The sequence below is a fragment of the Hakea prostrata genome, chromosome 10, assembly GCF_041222555.1.
Source record: "Hakea prostrata isolate BN-2017 chromosome 10, UWA_Hpros_2, whole genome shotgun sequence".
In the NCBI taxonomy this organism is placed as follows: Eukaryota; Viridiplantae; Streptophyta; class Magnoliopsida; order Proteales; family Proteaceae; genus Hakea; species Hakea prostrata.
In genome coordinates this window covers 48,834,305-48,850,683 of record NC_142609.1, presented here as the reverse complement: position 1 = coordinate 48,850,683, position 16,379 = coordinate 48,834,305, and the positions used below count along the sequence as shown (strand labels likewise).

At 35.6% G+C, this 16,379-nt stretch overlaps 1 protein-coding gene across 3 annotated transcripts; it reads right to left on the bottom strand.

Moving 5' to 3' along the window:
- Positions 1 to 3,194: 3,194 nt before the first annotated feature.
- AUG7 (nuclear matrix protein) lies at positions 3,195 to 15,103 on the bottom strand. 3 transcript variants are annotated; one of them, XR_016170243.1, is made up of 10 exons: positions 14,719 to 15,103; positions 13,961 to 14,046; positions 12,716 to 12,777; positions 11,715 to 11,806; positions 11,494 to 11,619; positions 10,242 to 10,332; positions 6,001 to 6,108; positions 5,401 to 5,499; positions 4,047 to 4,455; positions 3,195 to 3,957 (listed from the first exon to the last, which is right to left on the bottom strand). XR_016170243.1 is itself a non-coding variant. In XM_089137387.1 (10 exons), the coding sequence occupies exons 1-9, from the start codon at positions 14,850 to 14,852 to the stop codon at positions 4,261 to 4,263; spliced, it is 993 nt and encodes a 330-aa protein (XP_088993513.1). In that variant the 5' UTR covers positions 14,853 to 15,103; the 3' UTR covers positions 3,195 to 3,957; positions 4,244 to 4,260. The 3 variants fall into 3 exon arrangements, 2 of the variants coding, with proteins under 2 accessions (XP_088993513.1, XP_088993512.1); XM_089137387.1 differs by having other exon boundaries at positions 4,244 to 4,455; XM_089137386.1 differs by lacking the exon at positions 3,195 to 3,957 and having other exon boundaries at positions 4,003 to 4,455.
- Between the last annotated feature and the right edge of the window lie 1,276 nt (positions 15,104 to 16,379).

The window sequence follows — 16,379 nt, the reverse complement described above, 5'->3', positions numbered from 1 at the left end:
AACACCATTAGTCGCATCGTTAAGTATGTTCAAATAACAATAAATGGTGAGAAAATTAATGGGAGTGGAGACAGAGAGAAAAATAAAATGAATGGAAAGAGAAACAGGAAGAGGGAGAACGAATAAACGTGAAGACAGAGAAAGTAAATTTACTTGTCATTAATCTAACCACATGAATTGAAATTTTTTCTCTTATATAGATGAAAAATTCATATTTATAATAAGGCATTGGGTCAATGAAAGACTATGCACAACATGAAAAATATATTCCAAGAGACAAGCATAATTAGACGCGATTCTTCTGCATTTAGGGCACAATACGAAAAATATATTCCAAGGGACAAAGGATAATCTTTCACTATTATAATTAATCCCAAAGCCATGAAAACCAGAAGCATTTCTCCACCTTTTGTTGAACCACTCTTGATAGCCAAAATATTAATTTTAGGGAACATTACAACTTTTCCTTATACTACAAATTAACTATCAAAAGGATTTTATTTTCTGTGAGATTACTATTGCCTCCCTTATCCCTTACTTCTAACTCTACTGTAACTTAATCTGAGATCAATGTAGTCTGTGGACTACAGTTTGGTGATGATAGCTTCCTGCTTCTAATTCTTAGAGATGGTTCAAATATCACGAATTTTGCAGCTGTTGAGAGAACAGAGCTTCTGTTATATGATGATGGCTTCGTGAAACTTGGGAAAAGTCCCATTCTGCAACTAATGATCTGGGAGATACCCAGAGATGTGTCTGTTTGTATTTAATAGAGAAAATGTGTGATCTTTGGAAAGAAGAACGAGCAATATTGAGAAATTCATAAACTACCAAAGAATTGAAGAGGGTCGTCTTTCTTCTTGAGATCAATCATATTTGATGCCTAGGCGATTTTAACAATGCATGTGTGTTTCATTTCCTAGTTTAAATAATATTAACAACCCTATTTTAATGTGTACAAAGATTCTTAATTCAATCGTGAAAAAGGACTGGATGGATATATTGGCTTTTTTGCAAAGACTCATTCAGGATAGTTAACATGGAATAGATAAAAATTGATAGTTGTTTGAAGATCATGATTTTTTGCATTTGTTTAAGGTTCAGATTACAACAACTTTACGGGTACTAAATAGAGGAAATTTGGCAGGAGGAGAAAGAGATCATTGATTTGCTACCATATCGTAGACATATAGGCCCTTTAAGTCTTAGTCTTTGTTAGGATTAGAGAAATCAATTACACAATCGAATAGAAAACAAGGAAAAAAGAGACATGGATTTTACCCTAGTTCACCTCAATGTGAAACTACGTCCAGCATCAGGTTTTTTACTATATTCTTCTTGAAAATAACTATATACAATGTTCTATTATAAGAAAATATATATATGCCCTTAAAAACCTTAAGCCACAACTATTTATAGGCTTAGACGCAAACTATAAAGAAACTCTGGGGCCCACAGAGACATGTACCCTCTACAAGCTATGGGAGCGCTGCCCTCACACCCCTACTAAGGCGGCCTCCCCAGATCCCGTGTCCGTCTACAACACAACCAAAAGTGTGAGCCATACTCAACACTCTATTGGATGGAAGGTATTCATATTTTTTTTCTTTTGGTAAAAGGTACTCGTGCTTTAAAATCTTCTTGTTAAAATGTCTAACTAATGTAGATTTAATAGAAGTTTTTATTTTTTTTTATTAAAAATAATAAAAAAATAAGTTTTATTTTTCATCTATTTTTAATGAAAAAATAACACGCATTTTTTGCATGTTATTTACTTATAACAACTTGTTATTCAAAATATTAATTATAGATTATTATTTTTATTTTTATTTAGATGTTAGGTTTTTATTATAAGACATAAAATGATGAGACATTTGAGGAAATCAATCACATGAATTATCAGTAAACATTTGGTAATGGTAATTTTTCAATGTGGTACAACTGTTTGGAGTAGTAATAGTATAACAAAATATTTTGTTTGAAAATATTTAATTAACATATTTTTTTGTTTGAACAGTACTATAACTGGATTATACAATACAGACAAAAATCTCCTGTATTTACTTTTCATTTTCAAAGATTCATCACTTCTATTAAGATCTCAGACAAAGTAGAAAACCGAGCAAAACCAATTATGATTCCAAAAGATATGAAAACCTATTGGGGCTTTATGATTCATTTATTTCAAGCAGCAATGACAGATTCAGAGGGAAATTGGGACAGCAGTTGTAAATTCACTACTGAGCCTTGGAACTAATTTCCAAAGAAATTTTTAGGAAAAAACCTTCTTCAAGTTACCGTTAGGGTTGTACTTTAAGTTACTGTTAGGATTGGAATCTGAATCAGTAGATTTTGCTAACTAACTCTAATTCTTCAGATTTACAAATATTTTATTAAAAAATAAACTGGGAATTTACTTGACGTGAGATCAGAGAGCAGAGCTTCCGAATCCCACTTCTAGAATTTTTATTGTGAAAAAATGAACTACTACATGATGATGGCTTCATTAAACTCTGACAAAAATCCCATTTTGGGACCAACGACCTGGGAGAATTCAAACAATTAAAACCCACTTTAATAGTTTAATAACTAGAGATGGGACACAATGTCTCAGTACCCCCAAAGAGTTGTCAATTCGAAAATGAATGGAAGAGTTTAATCATTGGAAAAAACATGAGAAATTTTCGAAAATTTGTCAATGGTGGGTTAGTTTAGCGGTTAAATGCCCAACCTTGCCAGCTACCAAAAAAAAAAAAGAAATATTTGAAAATTCACCAAATGAAAAACTGAAGAAGTTCTCCTTCCTTCCTAATTTGGGTCTCAATAACTAGCCCAAATCGTCTAACCCCAACTGACCATGCTCCCATATTGTTACACTCACACGACACACAGATAAAATATGGACCCTACATTTATATGAGGGTAGGGGCATGGCAGCACGATCAGTTTGGAGGCAGGATATCTCAATCCCTCATGAACATGGAATGGAGAAGTTCATGTGAACAAAGGTTGTCAAATTCTAAACTGAACTGATTGATAAAGCTCGAACCAAATAAATCGATTCTTACAATGGTTTGGTCTCGAATAATGAAATTGTGATTAGTCACAAAAATTTATACCAAGACAAAGATCAGTCAACCAAACCCCACCATGCATGTTTCAAATTTTGATTTTATTTTTTAAATTTATGTTTCATGGTAAATTAAACTGTTTGTGTCTAGTAGCTAGTATATCTTCATTGTTAGTTATTTCTCTCTCCTGGAAAAAAAAATTTGGTAAGCTTCTCTGTTTTTAGAAAGAAAAAAAAAACAGAAACCAAAAGGTAGGGATAACTACTATAGAGTTCACAGAACAATAAAGGGAGAGAGAATTAATGGGAGTGGACACAGAGAAAGTAAATTTACTTGTCATTAATCTAACTACATGAATTCAAATGTTTTCTCTTATATAGATGAAAAATTCATATTCACATTATTATAGGGCATGGGGTCAATGAAAGGCTATGCAAGCGAACAACATGAAAAATATATTCCAAGAGACAAGCACAATTAGACGCGATTTTTCTGCATTTAGGGCATAATACGAAAAATATATTCCAAAGGACAAAGGATAATCTTTCACTATTATAATTAGTTGCAAAGCCATGAAAAGAAGAAGCATTTCCCCACCTTTTGTTGAACTACTCTTGATAGCCAAAACATTAATTTTAGGATAATTACTATTTTCCCTTATACTATAAATTAACTATTAAAAAGATCTTACTTTCTGTGAGATTACTATAATATAGCTTAACCTGAGATCAGATGTAATAATACACCAAAAAACAGAATACCTTCAATGTTATCTGTGGACTACAGTTTGGTGATGATAGCTTCCTGCTTCTTGATTCTTAGAGATGGTTCAAATATCACAAATTCTGCAGCTGTTATAATGGCCTTCTGGGAACCCATCATTTCACTGACCACAAGGGTGGGGGAAAAAAATCAACAATACATAGGCAACTTAAATTTTACCAAACAATAAAAATAAAAAATTTGACAACTTACATGGATTTAAACAGAAATCTCAAGGAAAATATGCTATACTCAGCCAAATCCAAATCCATCAAGCAGGGAAGAGCCTTACTAAGTTGAATACACTACTCTAATTAAACCAGCAATTAATGCTCCAATCGTCATCAAACATAACAAGATTGAACATCCTATTTGCAAACATGCTTTAAAGAGAGTTAGAATATATGTACATGATGAGGAAGTCATCTTATTTTGTGTCTTCACCCCGTTCTCGAGCTACAGAAGCAGAAAGGATCCCAAGATCACGATTCAAAAATGTCAATGCTGACTCACACTCAGAAATTATTCTTGTCACAGAAGATGGCTCATCTCCTGCTGATTCAGCAGATCCAACAGCAACAGCAGCATGTGAATCTTTAAGATTCCGCAAGTTCCAGAGAAACTGTCATTAGATTCAGAAATACAGTTATATTTGGCTCAACAGAATCCTTGAAAAAAGGAAGTTTTAATACCCAAAGATGAATATGAACTATCGAGTTTATGCACCTTAGAGAAGACTCAAAACTAGTATAATTTGAATTTTGAAGTAGGGAAGAAAGGTAGAAGACAATAATTTAACCACAGCGAATTAAGCCAAAAAAGGAAAAGGAAAAAAAAAAAGAGGGTTACGCATTAGGGTTCATGAATCATGAAGCATGAATTCTCAATAAAAGAGCTTCATGCTTTTCAAGAGAACATTCAGAATCAGATCCAACACTGACGGGTGAAACACAGTTCTGCAGACAAATATTGATGAGTTTACCCTTGAAAGTCAAGGTTAACATCAGATTTCTCCACAATTGACAGGTGAAACCGTGAAACATCCTTTTGGGCTTGCTTCACTGGCTTTATATGTTCTCTGATATGTTATGAAGCATTACAACCATCAGATGAAGTCCAGGCATTTCCCAGCTTAGTTTCTTTAATTTGAAACATCAACATGTTCCCAGGCCTCATTAGGTGCATCAGCAGCTTTGTTCTTATGCTTAAGGGGGGTGAGGTGGGTCAGGCTTATTCTCAACTCTAGAGTTTTTCAGTTTCACAAGAAGAGTTAGACTGAAAGAAAATATCTAAAAAGTTCATAAGGAAATCACGCTGAAAAATGAGGATGGCTTCCTTTAAGAAAAGATGAGTAGTTTGGGAGCCAATTCCACACGAACAATGAGCTTTTATTTTTTTGCTTAATTACATTATCAGAATCACCAATACACCCTAAATCACTACCATGAAAAAAACCAACCTTGAGAAAACCAGGACAGTTGTTTAGCCATAAACTTGGAAGAATAAAAACCAACAAAGTTGACCGCTTGTCATTCCATCAGAAATAAAGCTAAGGCAGTCAACTAACCTTCAAAAGTGTGTTATAGGCCTCCAACAAGCGATTGGCAGCTGGTCCAAAGCCGTGCAACTGTGGTACTTCCATCATATGGGTCCAAGGACGAATTTCCTACAAATACATAACAATTATATAGACATGAAATATCAAAATTCTGAAAACTTCTAGCACATCAATAGGAAAATTCAAAGATACTTCTAAATATAGTGGCAGAGAAGTAGAAACCCTCCACCCTGCGCCAGAAAAAGGCAGAGAATTGAATAATATCCAAGTCTCTGGATGATATTTTCAACAGCATTTAAGGAAACTTTTCTGTAGGAAGAAGTTTTAAGTTGGACAAAGTGTCCCTCTCGCATCCAACTTCAGGAAGAAGAGGCAACAAAAACAAATTGGTTCCTATGCAAACACAATTTAATCATTACGTTATTTCATTTTTAATTAATTGTGTGGTTATTTGACACGGAGACCACTGAATCACATTAGTGAATCTGCGTGTGTCCATTGCAGCAAAGAAAACTCAGAGAAGAAAAGAAATAGACCCCATCTTAAAAATCAGGTTTACTCATCTCATGTGCATAATAGCAATTGAAAAGTGCAGAAACCCATCACCACCTTGGTGTAGATCAGATTGAAGGATCTTGCAGTATTGAGAAAAGATTCCAAATGCTCCCTCAATTTTGCTTCAACCTCTACATAATCCTCATCTGGGTTGTAAGCATACTGAACAGAAAAAGCAGGACCAGAAAAAAATGAGTCAGAAACAGAACAGATAATTGATAGTAAGTAGTAACAATATAGAATAAATCACACTTATCCCGACACTGAAAATTGCTCACAGAAATGAATTCTAAAGTCGCAAAAACAGGGATGCACAAGGGGGAACATGCATGTCCTACAAAAGATTTAAATATTCGTAGAATGGAGGAAAAAATTTATCCAGAAGAAATTTCAAATTTTCAACAGGTTCTAGAGAAATTTCATGATATTTTGGCTTTGACTCCTATCAAAATGAAACCAGGTGTGACACTTAAATTGTGCAGGACTAAATCAAAATTTCAGTTTCATCAGAACTTCAATACCATTTCATTTCCCATGCCATTTCCACTGGGACAACACAGATCTATATGGTATAAAATGGAAAGTTTCAAACACAACTCCAAAGATCTTGGAACCATCTTTTTTGCATGTTTTTTTGCCAAATCACACCCATACAAATGTGAAACAAGGTGCCAGGCAGTACTAAAGGACATCTACAATGACAATTTGATGTATATGTGAAAGTTCTATTAGATTCAACATGGATGGTATATCATTTCTCTCATAAATGAATTTTCATGAAAAAATATCAAAATATTTAGTGACTGTCCTTCATTTTTTTATATGTTAGACATAGTAGGCATCCTATGACTTTAAGAGAATTGGATCTAATTTTCTGTTTTCAAAATATTGTTGAACTTTTCTACAAAAACTGATATTGAAATATTTTTTATTTATTCATTTTAAAGAAATAAGATAATACTTATTGGTTGAAGCACAACCATTTATATGCCAAGACACAATTGTCTCATCTGCAGCCTCACAGAGCCATTCTTTTGGTCCAAAATTTATTTTGAAAATTGCAGAGAATAGAAATAAAAAAGTTGGGAGTAACACTCCTTCCAACCTATCACTTAGCCTCACCATAACCTCAAAAAATCCTAATCTGCTATAAAACCCTTTGACTTTGTCAATTTCAGCTGTAAGCCAATTCAACTTTGGAGATTGGATCATGGTTTGGCTCCTTGCAGGATCTGGGTTAGATTTCCAGGATCTTCTTAGGTAGGAACCAGCACTAATTAGGGCCTGAAATTTTCAACTAGGTGCAGGAACTTCTGATTTCTGTTCTGGTTCCCTATTTACTGCCCAAACTGAGAACCAAATGGGGTAGGAGGGGTTCCTACAGATCTCAAACAGCAGGGGGAGGGATTACTAGGGCTTGCGAGGGTGAGGGAATAGTGCTACTGTTATGCACAGAAGCTGGAGAGGGGCTGGGGTAGGAGTGCGATGGTTTAGGAGAGGTGGGAAAGGGGTGGAGACACCTCTGTACTTACTTGTAAACTGTAATAGCTTGCTGAACTGTGCTTGAATGCTTGAATGACAAGAAGAAGAAAGCTAAAGTATGAAGAAAACTATCTCAACCCCAGCCGCAGGTCACCCATCTCGGGATCCCATGGCTTCTCTCAAGTCCATTCTTCAAATCATAATTTTATTCATCAATCAATCCGTAAATTACAACCATCAACTAGGCTACTTATAGCCTTCAAAACTCAAATTGACTCAACTAAGGACTCCCTACCTAATAGGGATCCAACTACCTCAAAACTTGGACTTTTAAGTTAGCAAATACTTACTAAATAAGGACTAAACTACTAATTTCCAAATAAAACCAACTCTAAGAGATAAAGTCCCTTAAGATAAGGAACCCTAACCAACTAACAACCTTATCATAACCAGCCAACCAACTGACTTCATCTAAAACTCTTAACTCACAATTGAATGACCAAAATTGGAAAGAAAAAATAAATAAATAAAAGTAGATCTCTGACCCTAAGATCGAGGGGAGTAAAAACCCCATATTCAGCCCTGAAAGGGAGCTGGAAAATAACCAAAATACTCCTAGGGTAGTTCAGCCATTTTGGGAAGCTTCTTGGTCTGGATTTTTGGGGGGTCCAACCCAGGTTACATCACCTTGTCATGGATCAGTCTGGGAGAAGGCCCAACCTCAAGATTTGCCCATCAAACGAGTGTTGATGACGAGATTATGGTGTTTCAAGAGGGCCACCCTTGTCCTTTTGACAGCCTGGAGCGGAATGATGGCATTGAGTGGTTGTATTCCAGTGCTTTCATCAGCACACTTTCCCCATCTGATGGAACATGATGGGGATGATAAATTTGCATTCCTCCACAAGGAGTTTGACTAGGTACCAGATGCAAAGGTTGAGTCATAAATCATTTGGTAAACAATTATTTTATTATGCAACCAACTAGGTGGTCCTATCTAACTGGATCAATAGTTGTCAACTGGAAGTAGTCACCTCCTATTCTCAGGAGGAGAAACATTCTTTTTGCTTAGAAGTAGGGGTGCAAGTTTGGCCTTGACCCACCTTGAGCCCGCCCTGAGCCCGAATAGGGCTTGGGCTCAAGATTTTGGCCCTGAGGGCTGGTTAAGGCCAAGGGCGGGCCTGGGATTACTCTTTGGCCCGCTGAACCTATCCCGACCCGTTCCTGATTTTTTGCCCTAACCCTAGCCCTAATTTTGTCCTTGATGCTTGATCTCAATAAAATTAAGAACAGGCCAAGGATAGGGTCATCAATCAGGGTCAAGGCTAGTGATAGGCCAATCAGGGCTAGGGACAGGGCCAATCAGAGCGGGAATGGGCTTAGCTTGGCCATGTAGGGCTTAGGGTCAAGGACAATAATCCTTGGCCCTGAATTAGGGTCAGGGCCGGAATGGGCTTAAATTAGAATATATAGGACAGAGCTTGGGATTGCAAACGCCCAGCCCAACCCGGCCCTGTTGCAGCCCTACTTAAAAGTGATTAACTATTGCCAAATCAGAAATAGAGCTAGAGCCAAAGCCTTTCTATTCATAGTGAGAGTTAGTTCAGTCATACTCATGCCAAACGGCATTCTGACCATGACTCCCACACACGTAGATACTCAAGAGGCCCATGCTACCAGTCCAGATGAGATATGGAGGATAATAGCATGAATATGGATGTTAGAAGCCCGATTGACACTCTTGGATGCCTAAATTTGGACGATAGTGTAAAATGGAAACAACATGTACCATCCTATGCCACAGACAACACAGGTTCGGACTACATCTGTATGGTAGATATGGTAGCTATGTGTAGCAAAGCCTCTTCATCATTATGCTCTTGAGTGTAGACTTCACTGACACAGTGGATTGTCATTTATGGGTAGCATCCTTTCAATCTTAGACCCCATCCATACATGTCTGACACTGGGTCCACATCCATCATTCAAAAATTGTGGATCTCAATCAAGTTCCTCATGGTTAGGAGATTCATACCCTTGGTTATGGGACCACCAACTGTGGAGGACTTCAAACATAATATATATCGCAAAATACTATGAAATGGCCAGTATTTTTATACGGTCAAAGGATTAACTTCCTTCAGCAGCACCAACAACAATTTGTCAGTGAATCTTATGCTGTCTAGAAATTGGTGTGTTATTAGGAATCTAGGATGGACAGAGGTGTCCAATCTAAATTGTTTGAATTCTTCAGTCTTCAAAAGTCTGAAATGAACCATGTGTAAATTTGATAATTCTGAAATGGTTTCTAATTTTATGTTATTCAAAACTAATGCATATTTTAGTTGTAATTAAATTATGTATACAACAAACAAAATAGATTGCCAACCCAGGGCCCAAAGCCAAATTACCACCTTGGTACATTTTCTAAAAAATCCAAGGGTTCTATTATTTTTGGAATGCCTAAATAGGGCTTCTCTAGTTGTGCTAATTTAGCCATTCAGTCCTCAAAACCATCAATCAAAATTGCAAATTAGCAAGGCCCATTAAAATTTCAAGGTTTCACAAAATATTTTAGCGTCAACCTAGATTCCAAACCTACAACTTTGACCTCGAAATTGAAAGACTAATAAGGATATTGGTATACAGAATTGCAATGCGTATAACCTAATAGAGGACAAATATAAGGGTCCAAGTGATGTTAAAATAACATTATATCATGTATGGGTTAAACTAAGAAAAATGTAACACAATTTCAGCAACAATAAATAATCCCAACAGAAGTGGCCAAAGACTTGAAAGTTGGAACGAACCTTTGATGCCAAGTCATCAACCATCTGCTGAAGATTCAACAGCTTTTTTGACTGTTCTGAGAGCTTCAGTTCTAATTCAGAAACATCCGGCCTGCAAATGAACTTTAATTAAAGAAACAGGGGTTATTGCATCTATGAAACAGGGAAGAGTTAGAGACATCTCCCACTTGTATCCAAAACACCACCTTTTCACTCATGGAATTCAGACTGCATGCAAACAAAACTAAGCAACTCTAACAAACCATCATACTTTCAAAATAATAATAAATAAATAAATAAATAAATAAAAAGGAAGAAGAAAAAGAAGAAAACTCTCCTGATATGACCTTTCTGATATGATACCCAACACCCCGATAACCTTTTAGGGGGAAGGTAAACAATGAGCCTGGAAACTGTTGATTACTTGCCTTCAGTTCATGATTTTGTAACTAAAGTTGTTGTTGTGTGTCTGTATGTAAGTGATAGCCTCTAGTATTGCGGAAGCACGCAGAAATAAAAGGGGAAGCAGAGTATCACTTAGAGCAGCAATAAAAGGGAATCAGATATGAAACAGCATTTGTAGGACAACTGGACCAACTGAATTGGAAACAACTGTATTGGCAAGGAGGAGATGGATTGGTTTCCTGCAAGAGAAATTGCAAGGTAGACCTTACAGGGAGAGCGCGGTTGCTCCTATAGCTGTAGGTGAAGTGTGGGGTGGCTGAATAAATCTAATTCCTTTTGCTGACCTATGTTAATTATTGTTTTATTCTTGAATGATCAATTAATAAAGTTATTTCCATCACCTTAAGATGATTTGATTCTGTGTTTGCTGTGTTGATTGTGGAGTTCAAGTGTGAGGGAGAGAAACCATCATTAAGATAAGATTAGGAGCTTTAGTATGTGTTTATTATTTTGTTTTGGTTGGGGGGAGGAGGAGGAGGAGGAGGAGGAGGAGGAGGCGGAGGCAGGGGGATGCCATGTTGCCATACCAATTTGGCACTCACCCACAGGAAATGTTAGACAGCAGAATAGAAGTTTCTGAAACTAACATTAAAACATATTAATTAGCATGAAAGTTTTAGATACCATATCCAGATATGCTGTCAAGGCACTAGACACCTAGACAGCACACACAAATTAAGAGCTGTGCCACTAAGATTATCTAAATTTACTTCATTCCTCACCATTCTACTACAGTGCAAGGTCTCAGGAAGGCCATAATGACACAACCTTACATCTGCTTAAAAACAAACATGAAAAGAATGCTTACAGAGGAAATATGGATTGAATCTGAACATCAGCAGGAAACAGCTTGCATTCTTCAGAGAAAATCTGAGCTTGTTTCTCAGCAATAGAATCTATGAGTTGTATGTCTTTTGCCACTTGTTCATCCACACTAGACAAATACATAAACAGACACAAAATAAAGTTACTACTTCTTTTAGGATAATAACATCTCAAGGACATATAAATCAAGTAAATGATCTCAACCTCCATTCAGGATTATCAGCATAACAACTTGCCTCCACAAGATCTACAATATCGCGAAGCATTTCAGCACGATCTTCATAGCTACCTCGTCCCTGCATTAATTATAAATATCTTAAGATTAAGTCAACAATGAACTTGGCATAGAATTACAAATCTATGCAGGCACTATTGTCTTGTTTGTCATATAGAAGACACAACATGAGAACTATCCACCCAAAGATATATATACCTTGTAGCAATAGAATACTCAACTTGCTGGATGGTAAAACTCCTGCTTTCACAGGTTCCTAACAGGGGAACTAAATGTTACAATGTACAAGAACTTGTATGAAAATATAAAATATTAAAATAACTTATTATCAGTATCTTGATTGATCAACTGGTCCACGTAATATGGTGTTTTTGTTTGTGCTTATGTTACTATAATGATTTTTCTTTGACTTGTAATATGGAATTCTTTTAGTATTAGTTATAACCATGTAATGTAAATTACAATTTGGACATTAACTAACCTTGTCTATTCAATTAATAAATAAAGGATTTTAGGAAGTGAAAGTAGCCATAACTCAAACATAGTTTTCTTTCCCATTTGTAATATGGAATTTTTTTTTTTAATATTAGTTATGACCATGTAATACAAAATTACAATTTTAGACATTAATGTCTATTCAATTAATAAAATAAAGGATTTTAAGAAGTGAAAAGGTAGCCATGACTCGAACATAGTTTTCTTTACCATTAGGTGCCCTCAGATATAACAAAAAAAATTCATAAAGTCAAATGAAATCTCAGATTTGCACTGTAACCATATGAGCTTCGTATCAAGCTTATAGGACACAGTGAATAAGCTCATCTAACTTCCTTAATGAAATTCAATATTTGAAGAATATTAAATTTTACTGCTTTTTGAGATGAGAACATTATTCATGCAAAAAATAATTTAGAGTATGATGACATCACGCAGAAATAACCACTACAAGAAAAGAAACCTGATGACTCACTTGGATGGCTTCAGTATCTATAGTTGGTGTAATACTCAAAAACTTCGCAATCTCCGCCAAATCTACAAAAGCAAATCAAAAGCAGTAAGAAAAAAATGAAAAAAAATAAGCACAACAGTTCCAGTTCTTTCAATTGGCTGAGGTTCAAGTGATGGATAGATATTAATAAAAAAGTCACTGAAAATTCTTTATGTTTTAGAAAACAAGAAATTAAACAACAAAAGGAAGTTCTCAACAAAACTTGAAAAGGCCACAACTCATCCAAATATTTAGACCTTTGAATGTGTAAAATTAGGGTAAACTGGAAGAGAAAACAAACAAACAGGAAAAAATAAACAATCAAATAAAACTGATGAACACCACATAGCCAAACACTGAAATAGTGAAGGTTTAGAAAAAGGCTTGACCACAACACTGGACATAAAGCTTTACAATAACCAGGAAAAAGTCATAACAGATAGTCCCAAAATTGTTAATCTAGCCATGGTTTCTTTGAATAGCTGGAAACCTATAAAGAGCAATTGTTGAAGAGAGCAACATGCCATCTTTGCCCAACAGTGTGAAGGTAAGTGGCTATTCCCTTGATTCTTCCTTCTTTGTTTCATCAACATTAATGAAGAGTTAAGAGGATGGAGAAGGAGGGTATATACTTCTCCTCAAATCTAGTACATCTATAATCACCCAAAATTCTTCCCATCGAGAAACAACCACACTCCCCATATGCAATTCATGAGTGAATAACTTTAGCTAATTATCAATGTACCAGATTTGAGAGAGAAATATATGTCCTCTTACCTGTCTTCTTAACTTTTCATTAAACGTCAATGGAACATGGTAGGGAGAAAAAATCTTCTTTGAGAAGGGATTTCATTCATTTTCTAGGTAAAATCTAAAATGTTAAATGGCAGAAAAAGAGAGTGAGTCATAGGTGAAAGAACAACATAAACAAAAGAAAATCAGAGTTGAATTCATATTTTGTTAATAATAATAATGATGATAACAATAATAATAATATATCGTTTCATTTTTCACATGATTTTGCCTAAATGATAAGCATTTGCCAAAATATTTCAACTTAAAAGAGAAGAATAATTGTTCATTTATCAAAATTTAATTCCTTGTGGCTTGGTCAATAACGGATCAATACCTATACATGTAACCCTAAATAACTCGTGAGAATGACTAGATTGCTTTTTTCTCTTTTTTAACCATTGAAAAATAAAAATGAAAGAGGGTGAAACTTACACTGGATCCGCCCAGTTTCTTCATCCCGGTCCATACCTTCGCCTTGAGAGTTTTGTTGGGAAAAGGGTGACTTATCACCCAAGAGCCTGCAGACGCATGAATAGCAATGGCATTCCAAAATATAAGTCTTGCAAACGTTTTCATGGAAATTTAATGGGAATTACTCCTGACATGTTAAGCATCAAATTACAAAGCATGAAACACCTCCCATCCCCCCACTGGGAACAAAATCAAGGGAAAGCAAGTTCATTAAGATGAATGACACAACATACTGAGAGATATAAATAATACTAACAGGAATTCTTATTGACCTTGAGAATATTAAGAACCACCAAGACCTTGGTGTTTGAATTTGGGTTTTGGAAAGAAGAGAATTCTTCAACTGAAGAATTTCACTAGGTTATAAGCTTTTAAGACAGTGGCATTGCATGTTCGCAAATCAAAATTGCGTTAGTATTTTGTAAAGTGATCTTACTCTTTTATAAAAATAAAGAACTAAACTTCAGTATACAGAAAAAGAGAGGAGAGAGAGAGTAAACAAACTGATCTCAAACTAACCAATCCACAAATCCAAGTCTCCACCATTTACAATTTACAAAAGCAATCAAGAATTCCGCTTAGTGGGTTCCCAATCTTCAGACTGTATTTTATGAATCATCGTTGTGAAGAACCATTGGATCTTCAGAATTCACACTACCCAAAACGAAAAAAATTCTACCAATTTCGAAAGAGAAACAGAAAAATCAAAGAAAAGGGACCTGAAGAAAAGCCACTCGAGAAGGGCATATCTCTCCATGCCAGCAAAGAGGAGAGACTGTGCTGGAACATTTGCTCTTGGATAATTAAGCATTGACAATTTCTTCTGTATCTCTTCCATCTGCTTTGCCGCCATCTTCCCTTTCTCCTCTTTTCAACGGAAGGAAATGAATATAGATCGATCGCAGATGACCCAACTTACTGTAGCACAGATACTTCTCTGTGAAAAATTCTCAAGAACCCTCCCTTCCGATTTGAAATTTCTTAACATTTAAAATTGCAACGAGTACAATTCTTCGTGGTTGAGCGAGAGAGTGAACCTTTCTCCTGCGAGTTTTTCTCAATAAAATCTATCAATTACCCCCCAAAAAAAAATGAGCAAATTGATTCTAGAATTTTACCCCAGAAAAGGGAATTTTTTATTTTAGGATGGATTAAAAAGACGATTTAGATATACAAGCAGTGAAAAAAAAAATGAGATTCAAAATTCGAAATCAAATCGGTTCACACGATTGGCTCGGTGTCGGAATTCACACTGGCCCGCCGATTTTTTTTTTTTTTTTCCTTTTCCCCTAAATGTCACAAGGCATCCTTAGATCATAGCTGTTAATCCATATGAATTTCATTTTTCAGACCAAAAAAGAATCTATGTGAAATCTTCTTAATTAAACTGCTTACTTATGGTACATATTGTATGATAAATTAATAATATGCACAAAAATTGGTTTACCAAAATAATTAAGAAAAAAAATGCTTCAAAAAAAAATTATTATTTTTATCAAACGACACAGAAAAAAATCGTTTGGCTGTGCACTGCAGAAATGTGCACAACAATGCGGCAGCTATGAGTGACACGTGAAAAATGCGAAATATGCGGTTGAGATTAAAAAACCCTAAATTATTCGGATCTAAATCCATTTTATAAAAATTCAACTAGATCTCTTTACCCAAAAAGGAAAACCCGAATCTTTTTGTGAATGTTGGGAAGAACTCTCTGGTGAATTCCCATCGCATGAGATCAAATATGTCTCCGGTGGGGAGGTTTGCTCTCACATTCCCTTGTGGTGTTAGTGATGATTCTTTGATTTTGAGGAAGATGAAGCCCAAGCAATGGAAGACTAAAGTGTATTGAGTTCGGATTGCACACTGATTTTTTCCGTTTTAAGATTGTTCCTGATGTTGTTTTGAACATATTTTCACAACGGGAAATTTTGCTTAAGAGCCACTCCCAATTTTTGTTTTCTTCTCCGATTGGCTTTTTTTAACTTCTATTTTTTATGATTTTCTCCGTTCATTTTTTGCTGATTTCAAGCTGTAAAGAGTTGCATTATAGAATCTTTGAGAATCAGTAATACCTTTTTCTTCTTTCTTTTGGGATGCAACAATTGAAGACAGGCAACCCTGACATGGCTCTGCATCTGTCCCTTTTCTTTCTTTTTCTTCTTTTCTTTACCTCGGCATCAAATTAGATTAACAAGTATCATTTCTTGTTTTGTTGCAGAGATTGAATGGAAGTTCTTATTGCCAAGCTATAGCTATGCTTTAGAAAAGAGAAATCATCCTAGAAGGTGTGGCTCCATTTCAGTGGTGATAGAATGACCACTTACGTCGAGGAAGGCTCCGGGTCATGCTAGTCTCATGTTCAATCGGGTTTTTAGGGCGG